Source organism: Manacus candei, unplaced genomic scaffold (genome assembly GCF_025592945.1).
Source record: "Manacus candei isolate 608988 ecotype Guabito, Panama unplaced genomic scaffold, ASM2559294v1 h1tg000014l, whole genome shotgun sequence".
NCBI classification, from domain to species: Eukaryota; Metazoa; Chordata; class Aves; order Passeriformes; family Pipridae; genus Manacus; species Manacus candei.
The window spans coordinates 80639193-80655738 of NW_026138062.1; the positions used below are offsets into that span (position 1 = coordinate 80639193).

The 16546-nt window shown below is 49.2% G+C and overlaps 1 protein-coding gene across 9 annotated transcripts in view; it reads right to left on the minus strand.

The window, feature by feature from the left end:
• The window catches only part of GDPD5 (glycerophosphodiester phosphodiesterase domain containing 5), a 115195-nt gene that overhangs the window by 10201 nt on the left and 88448 nt on the right, over positions 1 to 16546 (minus strand). For all 9 annotated transcript variants that reach the window (XM_051779506.1, XM_051779507.1, XM_051779510.1 and 6 more), the window contains exons 6-12: positions 15543 to 15641; positions 14077 to 14170; positions 10544 to 10689; positions 4555 to 4637; positions 1584 to 1734; positions 949 to 1167; positions 155 to 312 (exon numbers count right to left, since the gene is read on the minus strand). In XM_051779506.1, the coding sequence (XP_051635466.1) occupies positions 155 to 312; positions 949 to 1167; positions 1584 to 1734; positions 4555 to 4637; positions 10544 to 10689; positions 14077 to 14170; positions 15543 to 15641 (950 nt within the window). The remainder of the gene's footprint in view (positions 1 to 154; positions 313 to 948; positions 1168 to 1583; positions 1735 to 4554; positions 4638 to 10543; positions 10690 to 14076; positions 14171 to 15542; positions 15642 to 16546) is intronic.

Here is a 16546-nt window from a genome sequence, read left to right on the forward strand (position 1 = left end):
CACGGGTAGGGGAAAAGCTTGCACAGCTGGAGCTTTTGAGAGCAAGTCCATCTGGAAGGAAACCTCTGGGCAGACAGGACAGCCTGGGATGACAAGGAAAGGATGCACTCGGGGCACGGGGATGCAGGTGGGCAGCGTGCCAGCAGGGCTGTACCTGACATCCTCGCTCGTCACCTTGGTGTAGCGCAGGTTGAGCTTCACGATGCCCTTCTCCCTCAGGCGCTCCGTGTCCAGCTTGAGGCTGGAGGTCTGCTGGAACCCTGGGGCCACCTGCCTGACCAGCTGCCTCTCCGTGTCTGGCAGCCACATCACCTGGCAGGGAGCAGGACAGAGCACAGGCCGTGGCCGAGGGGTCCCCAGGGCTGGGACGCGAGGGACTGCCTCGTCTGCCACACTAATTGTCTGGGAAAGACAGCCTCCCACACCTCTAGATGGTTGGATAGGTGGGATATTGGGAAGGAATTCTGCCCTGGGAGGGTGGTGAGGCCCTGGCACAGGTTGCCCAGAGAAGCTGTGGCTGCCCCATCCCTGCAAGTGTCCAAGGCCAGGTTGAACGGGGCTTGGAGCAACCTGGGCTAGTGGAAGGTGCCCTGCCCATGGCAGGGGGTGGGACGACATAATCTTTAAGGTCCCTTCCAACCCAAACCAGTCTGGGATGCTGTGATTGCTGGGAATTATCACATCCCTCCATCTCTTGGCCACACTACCATTAGCACACCCCAAGGTGCTGTCAAGCCCCCTCACTGCCGCATCAGCCACCACTCTGGGAGGCTTTCAGAGGCCCATCCCAGTCCTCCCCAGCATGACATCCTAGCACAGGGTGGCACTTCCAATCAGCTGTCCAAAGTGAATCCCTCAAGGATTGATGCCCAAATGGAGACACTCCAGGACTCAGGGAAACCCCAAGGAAGGCAGTTTTGGAAATATCACCAACCCCCCAGAACTCACAGCCTGTTGCCGAATTCCAGATGCCAGGATGGTTTCCAGGGTGATGTTGATGTAAGTGCTGTAGTAGGGGTGAGCTGATGGCAGGTCCTGGAAGTTCAGCATGAGTGATGTGTTGTCCTTGATCACCTCCAGCATGTCCTGCAGCTTGCAGACTGACTGGTTGGCAGCTTCCAAGTAGTCAGACCTTGAGAGAGACCCCACTGTCCAGAAAGGATCATTCTGAAAGCAAAGCACATCCCAGTATCACTGCCACAAAGTCCAGACTCCCCCAGGCTGAATTCCTTACTTCTTCTCTGTGAAGATGATTGTGTCCAAAAGGAAATTCAAGAGAAAGGAACAGCTTATAACATACGTTCTTTTCTGCCCTCTTTACAATCACCTTCACCCTCCTGGGGGTCTTGAAGTTCTTTCTGGTGTCAACCAGGCATTAAGGCCCCTTCTTCCAGGTGGCACAGAAAGACAACATGTCTTTTAGACCAAGTTTAGTAGAGACAAACTACATGTGGTCCATGGACACTTGGTCTCGCTGCACTTCGGCCCACACCACCAAGGAGATGTGTCATCTCCACCTTTCCACCTCCAAGAGGACTTAGGCACGAGCTGTCACGCCATGGCCATGGCTCTGTGGTACACACCTGAAGGAACCACTCCCCAGCGTTGAGCTTTTCCAGGTCAGTCCAGTTGAACATGGAGGAGTGCTCGTAGGCCCGCTCTGGGAACACCTCCTCCACGTTTGTGGTTCTCCTGAGTGTCCTGTCGTGCATCAGGAACGGAACTCCATCGTGGCTGCAAAGGCAGAGGGACCCTGTTACAGGAGGAGGTGCACAGCCACGCTCACAGCAGGAGAGAAATGCCCCTTCCCACTCCAGCCTCCCTCACAGCTTCACATCAAAACCACAGCGAAAGTCTCAACCAGCTCAACACCCCCCAGCATCCTCAAGAGCAGCTGAGGTGCACCCTGAGGAAAACATCTCTTAGATACCTGCTGGATGTTGGCAGCCATTCATACACAACACAACCCTGTCCATCCCTCACCCATCCCTCCATCCCACCTCCCCACTATCCCCTCAAAGATTTCCAGACTGTCAAACTCAGGCAGCTTGGACAGGAACTCCCACCCTGAATGCTCACATAAACCAAAGCTTTCTCAGCACCTGCAGCTCCCTGTAACATCCAAGGTTTTCCTGGATGCACAGACAAACACACACAAACTATCCTCAAACTGTTCAGAGCAGATAATGAGTGAGATTTTCAAAGGCTCTCAGACTGGATGTGAACATCAAGGCTTTCAGCAAGATGCAAGGATTCCAAACTACCAAAAATGCTCTGAAACTGCCTTTTCCAATTGAAAACTGGTTTCAGGAAACAGCCACGCCCACATGAGTTGTTAAGTTCATGCATGTTGAAGAAACCCCAACTCTCAGATGAAATTAAACAGCCAAATGTACGCCCTGGGTTTTTAAAGTCACCTGGATATTACAGAACAAAGGTTCTGGGGAACACAAAAAATGCTTTAGACTTTCCTTCACCCAATTTTCAGTGCCCAGGTCAGTGGTGACCCCACGCAGGGCAGGGATGGTTTCTATCAGGGGCAGAGGGACAGTTGTCTGCACTCAGAAATCAGGACAAAGCCAGCCTGATAACAATGGCATTTTCCAAAGCAAAGAGCCCACCTTCAGAACAGGAGACTCAGATAAGGCTTGGAAAAGGGGTGGGATGAAAATTCAAATCCCATTTGAATTAGGGGACGACCCAAAGCAGTCACCCCCAAGAGCTCTAGGGAAAATGAAACCCAGTTTTAGATGATGGAGCAAATGTTGCCTCAGCTTTACCAGTGCCTGCAGAAGTCCCTTATCACAGAGGTCACTGATATCTTTATTTGCTGTTTCCAGCAATGTGCTGGGCCAACACTCCCCCCAGCCCACAGCAACACGCTGACACAGCAACCCCATGCTCAGCACACCATGCTCCTGCAGTCAGGAGGGATTTTAATAAATACAGTTAAAAAAAAAAAAGAAAAAAAAAAGAAAAGATGCTAAACAAGTGCAGAGTGAAGAGTGTGGGGTGTTTAAGGATCACAGGAGCTGGAGTGTTAACATCTCATCAGACACCACTAAGCTGTTCCCACAGTGTGGAAACCTATGGGGCAATTAACATTTGCTCCCTCCTTTCCAACCCTCCCCACCACGGAGTCACTCAGCACCACTCAAGGTTAACCACAAGGTATTGGCAGGCACAGGTTTGAAACAATAATTCAGAGACAGGACCTGGAGCTTTAGAAGAAGAGCTGTGGGAGGGGGGAGGAGAGAGAGAGATAGGAACAGCAGTGATGCCGTGCTCCCGCTGCCTGGAGCAAAGCTGGCTTTGTAACCAGGGCCACTGCTCTGGGACGTGTGACAGGCAGGGAGCAGGGTGGGATGGGTCTGAGGGTATGTCCAAGCTGCCCACCCACGGCTGATATGTGCCTACAAGGGCAAGGAAACATTCCAAGAGGGATCTCCCTGGCTGGGGGGACCCATCCAGCCACAGGCACAAGGAGCATCTTTCAGAGGGGTAAGGACAGCAGTGGGTGTGGTGCCACGACCCCCTCCCAGAAGTGCTGCCAGCTGCATTGCCTTCAGTCTGAAACTCAATGGAATCCTCTTTTCCTAAAGGCACTTGTGCTCCCTGAGAGGGCTCAGGTAATTGGGCCATCAAGAGCATTGTTCAAGTAAAGGGTGCTTGGAGTGCTCCTCTGGGATGGCTGAGGAGAGGCAGTGTGGAGAGCTCTTGGAGCTTTTCCAGCTCTCCTCCTCCCCAAAGTCCACCTTTCTCCTTGGCCAGTGTTAATGGAAGTGACTGGTTCAGCCACACGAGCCAAGTGCTCATCTGTGAGCTGGGCACTCGAGTACTTGTCCCTTCCCAGCAGTTACTGAACTAATTTTGGAAAGGACAACACTTGTATAACACACATCCCAATTCAGACTTCATCCTTCCACAGTGACCTTCCACTCCCTGGTGGGAAGAAAGTCCTTTGGTTTTCAAATCATTTTCTCTCAAAAAAATTATGCAAGGTAAAAAGAAAGCAATTAACAATTAAACTTCCCCCCACCAGGCAAAAACACCTTTCCATCAACATAAACCTCCAAAGCAAGTCAGTGAAAAAATAAAACATCTGCTTTGAGTCTTTCTTGCATTTATAACTGGAACTGAGACAAAGTGAGGGATCACCAAGAGCCAGGTTAGAAAGCAGTTGCTGTATCTCACTGTGATAAAACAAAGATAAACTCCAGCCTTCCTGCAAATGGAGATTAGTTTTGTGACAAAGGGATCCAGGTTCCCCCAACTGGACAAATTCACCTTTCACCACCATCTGAGGGAAACAATTAGGAGCATCTGTGCATTACAAATGGAGACAGGCAGGAGTTTTTGGATGTGGGAGACACGCAGGAGTTATTGGATGTGGGAGATGCAGGAGTTATTGGATGTGGGAGATGCAAGAGTTATTGGATGTGTTCACCACAGCCCTTTGCAATGGGAAAAAGCAGAAACCACCAGACAGGAAAGACCTACCAGGGCTTTGGACCGTGCCCAGACAATCTCAGACTGACCAGCCCCCTGACTTACCTCAGTACAACATCAGCTTGGACTCCAAACACCTTCTGCTCCACTGCCTTCTGGAAGGACATCAGAGTGTTTTCTGGTGCCAACTGCGGGGAAAAAAAATATTCCAAAAGCAACGAGAGGTCAGTGGTATGTGGAAAGTTCACACAGCAGCGTCAGCAAGGATGCTTGGAGATATCAGGGAGCCAAAACAATCTTGTTTTGCAGGTTACACCTTCAGAGTTCTTCATTCTCCTACTTTTCTATGCAAATAAGTGTTTCAAATGCCATTATAGAAAGAAATGCGTATTTATAGATCATAAAGCAGGGTGTTACCCACACCAGGAAGAACAACTAGACCACACATTGGGTACCAGGCATTTTATTTCTCTATTAGACTAAAAATCAGATGGTTTCTCTAATAATAAATGTCAAGAGTGAATTTTAACAATAATTAATAAGCAGCCTTAAGCCTAGAAAATTTATCCCTATGGACAGGACCAAGTTTGCATCAAGATACAAGCTTTCACAACCCATGATTTTCAAGGCCCACTCAGGGGTTGGAAAGAGGAACAATTAAGAGCAAAGGCCCAATTGCACCACGTGAGCAAGATGCACACAAAAATAAATACGGATAAAAACCCACTCAAGCATCTAAGGTGCCATTTGTTTCCTTACAAGCTGATCACTTTACACCCTCGGGGGTAAAACAATCAGACCAAATGTCAGCAACCACCTTCTCCCAGCCCTGCTACCTCACTGCATTCCTCTGGCTCCAGTCGCACACCAGGACCGGTTCACTGGGATGTTTGTTCAACAAAGGCAACACGGGGGCACGTTATCTTCCTAAAAAAAAGCTCCCAGTCAAAGCCAGGCTTGTTTAGGCGAAGACAGAGGCACCCCCCTGTTCCCAGCCCAGCGCTGGGTCGCCCAAGGTCGAGCTGAGGGAGGTTTTTTTCCAGGTGCCCGATGCCCAGAGCCGTCAGCAGAGAGCAGCAGCCGCGCAAAGAAAGCCCCGGAGATGCCAGCCAGACTCGCTCCTGTCTCCTTGGGCTGCTCTCAGCACCTCGGGTTCCCCTTCCCCAGGGGCTCAGGTTCCCGCAGGCTAACCCCATAAGGTGATCCTCTCTCTCCAGCACGATGCTCAATGCCGGCTTTTCGAGGGGGAAACACAGCGAGGAGTCCTCAAAGGAGAGAGAGCTGAGCCAGAGAAAGCCAGCTGGCCACGTGCAACACGAGCCCCAGCTCAAGATGTGACACCACCTCAAGCATCAGCTGCACCCAGAGCCCCACAAACACCCCTCCTGCGGAGCCAGGCTGGCAGAGCCGGGGGGTGTCCAGCTCTGGGGAGATCCCAGAGAACCTTCCAGTGCCTAAAGGGGCCCCCAGGAGACCTCACTGCAGCCCTTCCACGGCAAGGAACTGAACGAGCCACTCACAGCGAGGGCAGAAGCCAGTGAAGATCAACCAGAATGCCAGGAAAACAGATTTAACCCTGTCCCCTAAAATCCAGCTATTCCCAGAGGTTCCCCTGGCCCCACTCAGTAGGCAGATTCCCCTGTACCAGGAGTTTATAACCCCTGCAATGGGAGGTTTTTTGTGAGAAGGGAGAATCTGAGATACAGGTATTCCCATCATCCCAGCCTGTCTCTATTCCTCCAAAAAAGAGGGAGCTGAATCCCCAAATTCAGCATATTTAAGGCAGAGATGCGTCCAAGTGGGACAGTTGCTGTTACAGGAATTAAACTACTGAAATTAGTGTGATTTTTTTAAAAAAAAGGTTTCCCAGGAAAACTGCAGTAAGTAAATAAATGTACAATCTTTCTGCTTGTGTTTCTGTCTCCCTCCAGGGTTCTTAGGGGCTTCCCCCTTGAAACAATATTCATATACAATATCTATTCAGGAACATTATGTCTACATCCTAAATCCATGTCTGCAGCAATGGAGTCAACCAACTTCTTAAAGGAACTTGGGACACAAAGCAATGATTTCAGCCCAAATCCTCTCTCCTGTACAATCCTTCATCCCTGAAAGCCAGACGGGGTTTGGAGGAGCTGCTCCTCCTCTCTGTGCTTGGTTTGAAAGGCTCACCCCCCTTACAATCAGGCTGCTATTCTTTCCTCCCTGCTGCAGAGACACAGCAAGTCATTCCTACAAAATTACCCGGGAATGAACTCATTTGGACTATTTTTGTGCTCCCAAATCCATTGCAAATGCATTCAAACAGAGTCAAGAGCTCTGAACCCTCCTTAAGGAAGATTATGAAACCGTGTTAGTTAGAGCAGCATAACCTTGCTCTGGACATCACCATGTTGTATTTTTCCACTAATTAGCCAGGACTTTAAAAAAAAAAAAATCATGACATCATTTGTACGTTGGGGAGGTTTAGGAAGGAGCTTGGACAGAATATTTTGTTCCAAACTAACACAGCACCTCTGGCTGGTCTAGTGAAGGTGCCCCTGCCCCTGGCAGGGGGTGCAATGTGATGGTCTTTAAGGTCCCTCCCAACCCAAACCATCCTGGAATTCTCTGATTGTGCACTGAGCTGCACTAAAGGATCACATTTTTGTTTCATCAACATGTTTTAAGGATATTTTCTTGTCCTTTTGGAAATCTGAGCTTTTTTTAATTATTATTATTATTTTCTCTCTCTTATCTCTCCTTTCCAATATTAATCTGGAACTGGACAAAAAACCACAAGGCATGGTTACGGTAACACCTAAAAAATTCGGGGGTTTTTTTGGTGTAAAATGATGCCCTTTGAAAGTTTCCTGTATGGGGCTTAGTGTGGGATCTGCCAGTACACTTGATTTCAGCATTAGTGGCCCAGTTTACTAACAATTCTGTCTAAAACATAAAATAAAATGTATGTTTAATCCCCAAGGATTCATATTTTAGAGAACATCCATAACTAACCCTGGAGGGTTGGAACTAGAGGGTCTTAAAGGTGCCTTCCAACCCAAGCCATTCTGGGATTTTGTGATCCAACTTTTCAGAAAATAGCTCAACTAGACTGAAAGGAAGGGGAAAAGCACAAAACAAACAGAGAGAAGAAAAAAAAAACCAACCCAAAACTGCCTTAGACAACAGGATAAACTCATAAGCAAAAGCCATTAGGGATTTAATAACTCCATACAGGAGATGAGAGCTCATTACTGTCCTGCACACCCAGAAAAGCTGAAGGTTGATTTAATGAAAGACTCCCTGAGCTGACAGGGATTTATCTCAGTGAGCACGAGCCTTTCTCCAGGTCTGGCAGGAGATGCCAACTGGGATTGTTTGCTGCCACAGACTGGGCAGCACACAGCTCAACTGCCCTCATTTTTAATATGTGCATAAGCTGTACAACAAACCAAAGCAAAAAAAAAAAAACCCCAAGCCACCCCAAAGAGATGGTGGGAATGTTTTAGTACCTAAGATAAAACAAAAGAAAGGCCTTCAAAACCACCAAGGCAACAAAGCCCCCCAAACCAGCTGAGAAACCACCAGTTTTTCTTCAGCCTAAAGCCTTTTTTAATGTAAAGAAAAGAGCTGGGGGGCTCAGCCTGGAGAAGAGGAGGCTCAGGGGGGACCTTCTGGCTCTGGAACTCCCTGACAGGAGGGGAGAGCTGGGGGGGGGTCGGGTTCTGCTCCCAGGGAACAAGGGACAGGACAACAGGACACACCTCAAGTTGTGCCAGGGGGAGTCAGGTTGGACAGCAGGAAGAATTTATTTGCAGAAAAACACTGGCAGGGGCTGCCCAGGGAGGTTTGGAGTCCCCATCCCTGGAGGTGTCCAAGGAAGGCCTGGCTGTGGCACTCAGTGCTCTGGGCTGGGGGACAAGGTGGGCATCGGGCACAGGGGAGGCTCTGTGACCTTGAAGGGCTTTTCCAACCTCAGTGATTCTGGGATTCTCTGATCCTCCTCCACAGGCCCAATGCCAAGGCTCCTCCTGAGCTTTAGATGAGCTCAGGGGTTTCTCCCCCCACTCTCAATTCCAAAAAAACAAAGCAGGACAACCTGAGGGCTTGCACTGCAGCTCTTCAAGCTCCAGGTGACACCTGACACAGTGAAAAGCTGGGCACGGACAGACGTACAGAAGGACATTTTGACCACCCTGGTCCTCATCTTCCCCATCCCACCTCAGCTGTTCCAGGGCACTCACTCCACGTGCAGCAAAGGCAAAGCAGCTGGATAAAGCTGCTGCCAGCTCCTCATGGGACATGCAGGCTGTGGCCTGGGGGGTGGAACAAGGCTTGCTGGTCCCTGATCTTGATTCTCCTGGGATTCAGAGCAAACCACCTGCTGCTCACAGCCAACCAGCTCTGGGTGTCATGGAATGGGAAGAGGAGGGATGTGCCCTGCTGTGCCCTGGCACAGCTCCACTGCTGCTCTTCATCAGCCTCTAACACACAACCAGAACCTCCCAGAAGGGTTTATTCCCTACTGCAACAAGTGTTTGCTGGCTCCAAGGAAGAGCAAAAAGCAAAGGACCAAGGCTCAGCTAGGATTCCTGCTCCAGATAAGGTTTTTGTAAATACCTCAAGGACAGAAGGGACTTGTTTGCTGTTCAGTTCCTTTAGAAGGCTGTGGAGGGCACACGGGTCTGGAAACCCCACAGGAAGAGAATCTCCCCACAGGGTTTGTGATTTCCTGCCTTGCAGAAAGCACACAGAGCCCGGGTTCTCACTTGGCTTCTTCTGGCCTTCGTGGTTGGTGCAAACTCAGCGGGACAGGAAAAAGCATTTCTCGTGCCCAGAACTTCATCCCACCCCCCACAGGGGAAATGCAGTTAAAAGGAGTGATGCAAATGAAGCTGGCACTTCAAGGGGCCACTAGAGAAAGAAAACACGAAGAATAAAGAGAACTAAAATAAAATACTTGTGTCACGACAGGTGTTTATCTCACCCAGCAAACTCCCAGTGCACAGCCCTGAGCCTGGAGAGGAGCTCAGGCACACTCCAGCCTGCAAAACAGCTTCCAACAGCCTATACAGATCTTTCAGCTTTGAATGCCACAAAAATGTTAGCTGGATGCCTTAAAAAAATCCAATTCATTCCCAAGGCCGGTGCCTCCACTGCAGTCTTTGAAGTCAATCAGCCAGCACAGAGAGATGGGCATGTGACCACTCCACAGACCTGGAGGCAGAAGCCCCCAGACTAGAGATGTGCCACCCTAGGATAGCTCTGGACTGGATGACCCTTCCAACCCAAACCATTCCATGACTCTGCCCAAGCCAACCTGCTCTACCTTCTGCCTGGACAGGTCCAGAAGCCTTGCAGAAGAAAGGACTGTGTGATTATGCTTTCAAGGCCTACCCAGAGGCAGAATGTTTCACCACCTCCCCCATTCCCATGCTGATCTGCAATGCAAGAGCACGGGGCACTCGTGCAGGCTCAGCACAGCTTGGTTTTTTGCAGACTGCCACATCCTGGAGGGCATTTTGCTGTGAGCTGAGTACAACCACTGCTGCTGAGGTCCTGCAAAGGACATGGACACTGAGCCCCAAGCTCTAAAATAATAATAATTACCAGAAGCTTCTACTGCTCCAGCTCGTGGGCCAAGCCTGGACAGCAAAATCCAGCAAAAAGAAATATTTAGGTTAGATATTAGGAAGAGAATGTTTTCCTGTGAGGGTGATGAGGCCCTGGCACAGGCTGCCCAAGGGGGCTGGGGCTGCCCCATCCCTGGTGGTGTTGGAAGCCAGGCTGGACACAGCCTTAAGCAACCTGCTCTAGTGGGAGGTGTCCACGCCATGGCAGGGGGGTTTGGGACTGGATGATCTTTGAGGTTGATATCCTCTGGTTCTACGAAAAGCAGCAGCCAAAACAATGCCCAAACCAGCCTGAGCGAGGCAAGGATTGCCCTGGTGTTTGTGAGGCACCTCAAACATCTAGGGGGTGGCTCACGTCCAGCTTCATTCCCACGGGAATTCCTGTCAGGAGGGCGCTCAGACTCCCAGCTGGTGTGCCTGCTCCCTGGAATCAGAGCATCCTCACAGGCAGAGGGGTGGAACCATGGGGGGCTACTCACCATGGGTGCTCCACGGTGCCCGATGATGGCTGGCTTTGGTGCCAGGGCCTTCTTCTCCATGATGCAAGGGGAGGAGATGGTGAGGGGGACGAGGTAAAGTGCAACGACAACGGCGAGGTACGCAGTGAACATCAGCATCTGGGAGGCTGGGAGGGCAGAGAGGGAGACAGCCCGTGAGAAAAACATATTCCATTAAAAAAAAAATAAATAAATCCTGTACTCAGCGCTGGTGAGGCCACCCCTGGAGTGCTGTGTCCAGTTCTGGGCCCTCAGTTCAGGAAGGACATGGAGGGGCTGGAGCAGGTCCAGAGGAGAGCAACGAAGCTGGTGAAGGGACTGGAGCACAAGTGCTGTGAGGAGAGGCTGAGGGAGCTGGGGCTGTTCAGCCTGGAGAAGAGGAGGCTCAGGGGAGACCTCCTCACTCTCTGCAACTCCCTGACAGGAGGGGGGAGCCAGGGGGGAATTGGTCTCTTCTCCCAGGCAAGGATCAGCAAGACAAGATGGCTGGGTCATAAGCTGTGCCAGAGGAGGTTTAGGTTGGATATTAGGAAGAATTTCTTTATAGAGAGGGTGATCAGCCATTGGAATGGGCTGCCCAGGGAAGTGGTGGATTCTCCGTCCCTGGAGGTTTTTAAGATGAGACTGGATGTGGCATCAGTGCCATGGGCTGGGAACCACAGCAGGGTTGGATCAAGGGTTGGACTTGATGATCTCGGAGGTCTCTTCCAACCCAGCTGATTCTATGATTCTAAATCAAGTCCTGAGGGAGGTTTTCACTTCATTTTGTATTGGGCAAGCAAAATGTGCAGTCGGTTACTCAAAGCCCAGCAGTGCAGCCCAAAACGCGGCTGATTTTCCACCCTTTGGGTGGGCCAGCACCAGATTCTGCCCTGCCTGGCAGCAGACACAAGTGGCCACTCACACAGAGCTCAGGACAGGCCGTGGCACCATGCTGAGCATTTAACAGGATTTAACATCATTGGTTTTGTGCTGCTGGCTCACCAGCAGCACCCAGCTCGGGCACTGCACCTCCCTCTGCAGTACGTTCTGCAGGAGAGCTGAGCTCATCTGCACTGATGTTTTCCTGATTAGGCTGGAGATGTCTAAATAAACCCTTGGGTTGTGATGGAGCTGCAGCACTTGGGGCCAGCTGAGCAGTCCTGCCTCCCATTCCACCAGCGACTCCCACGAAGCCCAGGCTCTCTGGGAATCTCTGGAAGGTGCTGACAGTGCAACAGAAACACCCCTTGTGCCCAACAGACTTTATTCCTTATAAAGGACAGCAGGCACCTCTGAACTCCTGAGCTATCTGGAGTCACCTGAAACCACACAAGTTACAGCAAAATACTTCATTTTTTATTTTTTATTATTATTTATTTTGCAAAGGCTTTGGGACTCAAGGGATGACCTCCAAAATAAATAAATAAAAACCCCCTCTTTAAAACAAATGGGGTGCAATGGGTGCAAGATGGAGAAGCTTCCTCTTCCAGGTAAGTTCCCTTTCACAAGTAAAATGACTCTGAAATAACTTTAAGATCAGGAGATAGGAATGTTTTTTCTTAAAAACAAACAAATAAAAAAAAGAACCCAGGAGCAGAAAGAGAGAAGGAAAACAGCTTCCTGGTTTCTAAAAGAAGAGAAACAAGAAAGAAGAGAAACAAGAGGAAGAAAAAAGAAAGAAAGAGAAAAAAGAAAGAAATGAAAGAGAGAGAAAAAAGAAAAAAGAAATGAAAGAGAGAGAAAAAACAAATGAGAGAGAAAAAAGAAAAAAGAAATGAAAGAGAGAGAAAAAAGAAAAAAGAAAGAAATGAAAGAGAGAGAAAAAAGAAACGAGAAAGAAATGAGGAAAAAAAAGAAAAGAAAAATGAGGAAAAAGAGAAACAAGGAATAAAAAGAGAAACAAGGGAAAAGAGAAACAAAAAGAGAAAGAAGAAAAAGAAAGAGTAACAAAAAGAGAAAGAAGAAAAAGAAACAAAATGAGAAACAAGAAAAAAGAATAAAAAGAGAAACAAGAAAAAAAGAGAAACAAAGAGACAAGAAAAAAGAAAGAGACAAGAAAAAAGAAACAAGAAGAGAGACAAGGAAAAAAAAAGAAACAAGAGAGACAAGAAAAAAGAAAAACAAGAAAAGAGAAACAAGATAAGAGAAACAAGAAAAAGAGAAACAATAGAAAGAAAAAAGAGAAACAAAAGAAAGAGAAAAAAGAGAAGGAAATGAGAAATGAGAAAAAAGAGAAGGAAATGAGAAATGAGAAAAAAGAGAAGGAAATGAGAAATGAGAAAAAAGAGAAACAAGGAAAAACAAAAGAATGAAGGAGGCAAAGATTAAAAATGCTGGAAAATAAAAAAAATAATCAAAAACCATTTTCAGGGAAGGCAGCAGGAAGAGAAAAAGAAAGAGGAATTCCTCCTTTCTGCTCCAGCCAGAACCACAAACCCTCCTCAACTGGCACCCTCACGACATGCTGGGACACAGTTAAGAACCACCAGGTACAGCCTTACTGGCACATTTATAAATTAAGGCACAATTCTCTCCTGGAAGGGCTCTCTGGGTAGCAAAATCTTTCCATCTTCAGACATTTCCTCATTCTCAACTCCCACTTCTTGGAAGTCTTTTGCAAGCGCTGCCAAATCCTTCCAGGGCTTGTGTTTTACTGCAGGTTAAACACCAATTAAACCAATATTTTTCTGGAGCTGGCACCAATGTCTGAGAACATCCCTGGCTGCCCTGGAGCAAAACACTTCTGAGGGCACAGAAGGATCAAATCATTTCACAGGAAAACCTGGAGGAACAGCTTGGCTCAGCATGTCCTTCACCACTCTGCTCCCTGAGACCTCTGATCACGTCTCAATATGGATTTAAAGCAGAACCCTCAGCCCCCCAAACATCCAGGGGAAGTTTAGGTTGGATATTAGGGAAGATTTCTTCCCCAAAAGGGTTGTCCAGCCCTGGCACAGCTGCCCAGGGCAGTGGGGGGATCCACATCCCTGGAGGGGTTTAACAGCCCTGTGGATGTGGCACTTGGGGACATGGGGCAGTGTGGCCTTGGCAGTGCTGGGGGATGGTTGGACTCGATCTTTTGAGGGCTTTTCCAACCTTAATGAGTTTGTGATCGGGGGACCAGATCCCTGCTGAGTCCTTTGGGTGCTGCTGCACCACACCAAACAAATCCATGAAGGCTTTCTGGGAACCCAGGTGAACAAGAGCCAAAGAGGCAGAGGGAGGGAGAGACTTCTGAGCTACAGAGAAGAACATCTCACATGAGCTGCATTTATGTTTCCTAAAACAGACTGGTGGAAATCTGCATGCTTTTACTCATTCCATCATTGAAAATCACCTTTTCAGCTCCAGCCCCGGCGTGCACAAATCGAGTCTCGGGGTCTGGGTGCATCCACCCCCCCCCAGCATGGCTGGGATGGAGACTGAACCCTGGGAAGGAACCAGCACTGCCAGCTGGTTGCCAACAAGAGGACCCAGCGGCCCAAGAGCCCCTGAGCAGCCCCTGACCCCCCAGGGCCATGGGAGGTACTCACTGGCTTTCTCTGTCCGTGCAAACTGCCCCGCCACCAACCAGGACAGCGCCGTGACTGCTGCCAGGGCTCCTATGTGCAGGAAAGGGGCTGTGGCCTGCAGGGCACAACAACACGAGAGAAAAACAGGTTTAAAACATGACTGAAACCACCCCCCAGCACTTGGAAAATTCATTGGCCTTGCAGGTTCCGTGGGAGGTCAGAGTACTGCTTTCCCAGCTGGATTCTGCACCAGCAGGTTCCTGCAGCTGCCTTGGCCGTGGGCTTCTTCCAAACCCTGCCACTGCCTTTGGCATTTAGGTCACTGTGAAGGGAGAGAAGGAAAACTCGAAGCCCACTTTGGGAGAATAGCTCAGGTAATAACACAGAGAATGGAGAATGGCTTCCCACTGCCAGAGGGCAGGGTTAGATGGGATATTGGGAAGGAATTCCTGGCTGGGAGGGTGGGGAGGCCCTGGCACAGGGTGCCCAGAGAAGCTGTGGCTGCCCCATCCCTGGAAGTGTCCAAGGCTTGGAGCAACATGGGCTGGTGGAAGGTGTCCCTGCCCATGGCAGGGGGTGGGACTGGACGAGGTTTAAAGTCCCTCCAACCCAAACTCTGCTCTAATTCTCTGAACACACCGGACTGTGCATCACCACGACACAAAGTTGGAGATGTCTCATCTGAGTCATGCTTCTGCCCTCCAACTCTGCTGCCTAAATCTTAAAAAAACCCCAATAAAATGAAGCACTTCTGAGAAATGTTAGTCACTTGTGTGAATGCCATTTCCACCCTCATTATTTGCATATATTTGCATACTCCCAAATATACAGCAGTGATTACCAGTAAAATCTTTTTTAGCCTTTCATGGGCAAAATATTTCTGGAGTCCTTTTTAAGGGAGATGAAACTAAGGAACAGAGAGCAGGTCTATCAAGAAATTACCACTTTGTAAGTATTTTCCACTAATATTTCTATAGCCCTGCAGGATCCCACAAAAGTCTTTCTTAAAACAGCACCAGAGCACAGAAGTCAAATTTATATTTATATATATCAAAAAAACAAAAACAAACACCAAAACAAAACCAAACATGTGCAATGTGGAAACAACCCAGAGTACTCCTGCCATAGTGCTGGGAAGAGCAGGATGCTCCAGGACTGGACACCAACATTCAGAGCCTTGAGGAGGAATTGCAAATTGTCCTCTCCCTCCAGAAACTCTGAGTCACATCAGTCCCAGGATTTTCCACCTCAAGCTGCAGCCAAGCCCTGGACTGAGTTGAAAGGAAAGAGCCCAGGAGATGGAGACACAGTGATTTAGTGGCATTGCAAACTCCACGAGAGCTTGGCTGCAAGCTTTGTGCTGCCAAAATCTGGGAGTGACAAACATCAAGGCCAAGCTTCACGCTATAGGAAGCCACCAAATCCCTGGCATTCAGCTGCACTGGGGCCTTTTCCCACCCAGAGAAGCCCCCTGGCAGTCACCTCACCTGCAGTGAAATGAAGACCATGTCCCACTCGTCGTCCCAGAGCTGGGCTATGGATGACATGGTCACCACCGTGGTTATCAAGGTTGTCACCAGGCCAATCTGCAACAAATCAGAGAGTGTTCGCAGCCTGGAGCCTGTGCTGTCATAAAAAATTCACAGGTTGGCAAATGGAGAGAGAGGAAACTTTTGCAGGTAATAAAAGGCATTAAGATCCACAGGGAAAGAAGCTGGGCTTGTGTGCTGTGCCAGCACAACCTCCCCTTTTCCACCACAGGACACTGGGCTGAACAGTCCCAGGAGGGCACATCTCACGGGTGAGCTCTTGTTCTCCTCACACAAAGCTAAGGGAAGATCAAGTGATTTGCTTTGCCAACAAGCTGGATTGAAACCAGCTTAAATAGAGGTTGGGTTCTGCCAGGAACTTCAGGAGATGATCCCAGACTCTCCTGGCCCTGCTGCAACAGCATCCAAGTCATTTTGGCGGAGCAGTTATAACAGATATTGCAGCTCGAGAAGGGACTCTGGATGAGCCAGTGGCTGAACTGAGATGGCAGAGACCCAATCCATCCCCAGTGGGTGGAAGCACTGGGCAAAGCAGTCAAAGTAACACCACAACCTGCATTTTGAAGGTAAAAAGTTCAGCCCCTCAGAAAGTGCCACAGAAATGACTGCAGCTGTAAAGACCCAAAATCCGGGCTGTCTGTCTAAAAAATAATTCAGCATTTCCCGCCCCTGTCTGGTACCTCAGTCTCTGCTGTCCTGCACATCTGCAGGTTCAGAGGAGGAGGAGGATGTTCTATGGATCAGTCTCATGTGCTGTCAGACCTGAAATCTGTCTGGACACTTGGGCAGAAGTGGATTGGTCATCCTGGATGCACGGGACACCTCTCAGGTTCACTTAACCCCTCAGACAAGCAAACAAACCCCCACATTCCCAGCGCTTACAGAAATCACTTCTGTACCTACAGACAGGATTGCTCTTTGGACTTTAGGCTCAGTTCCAT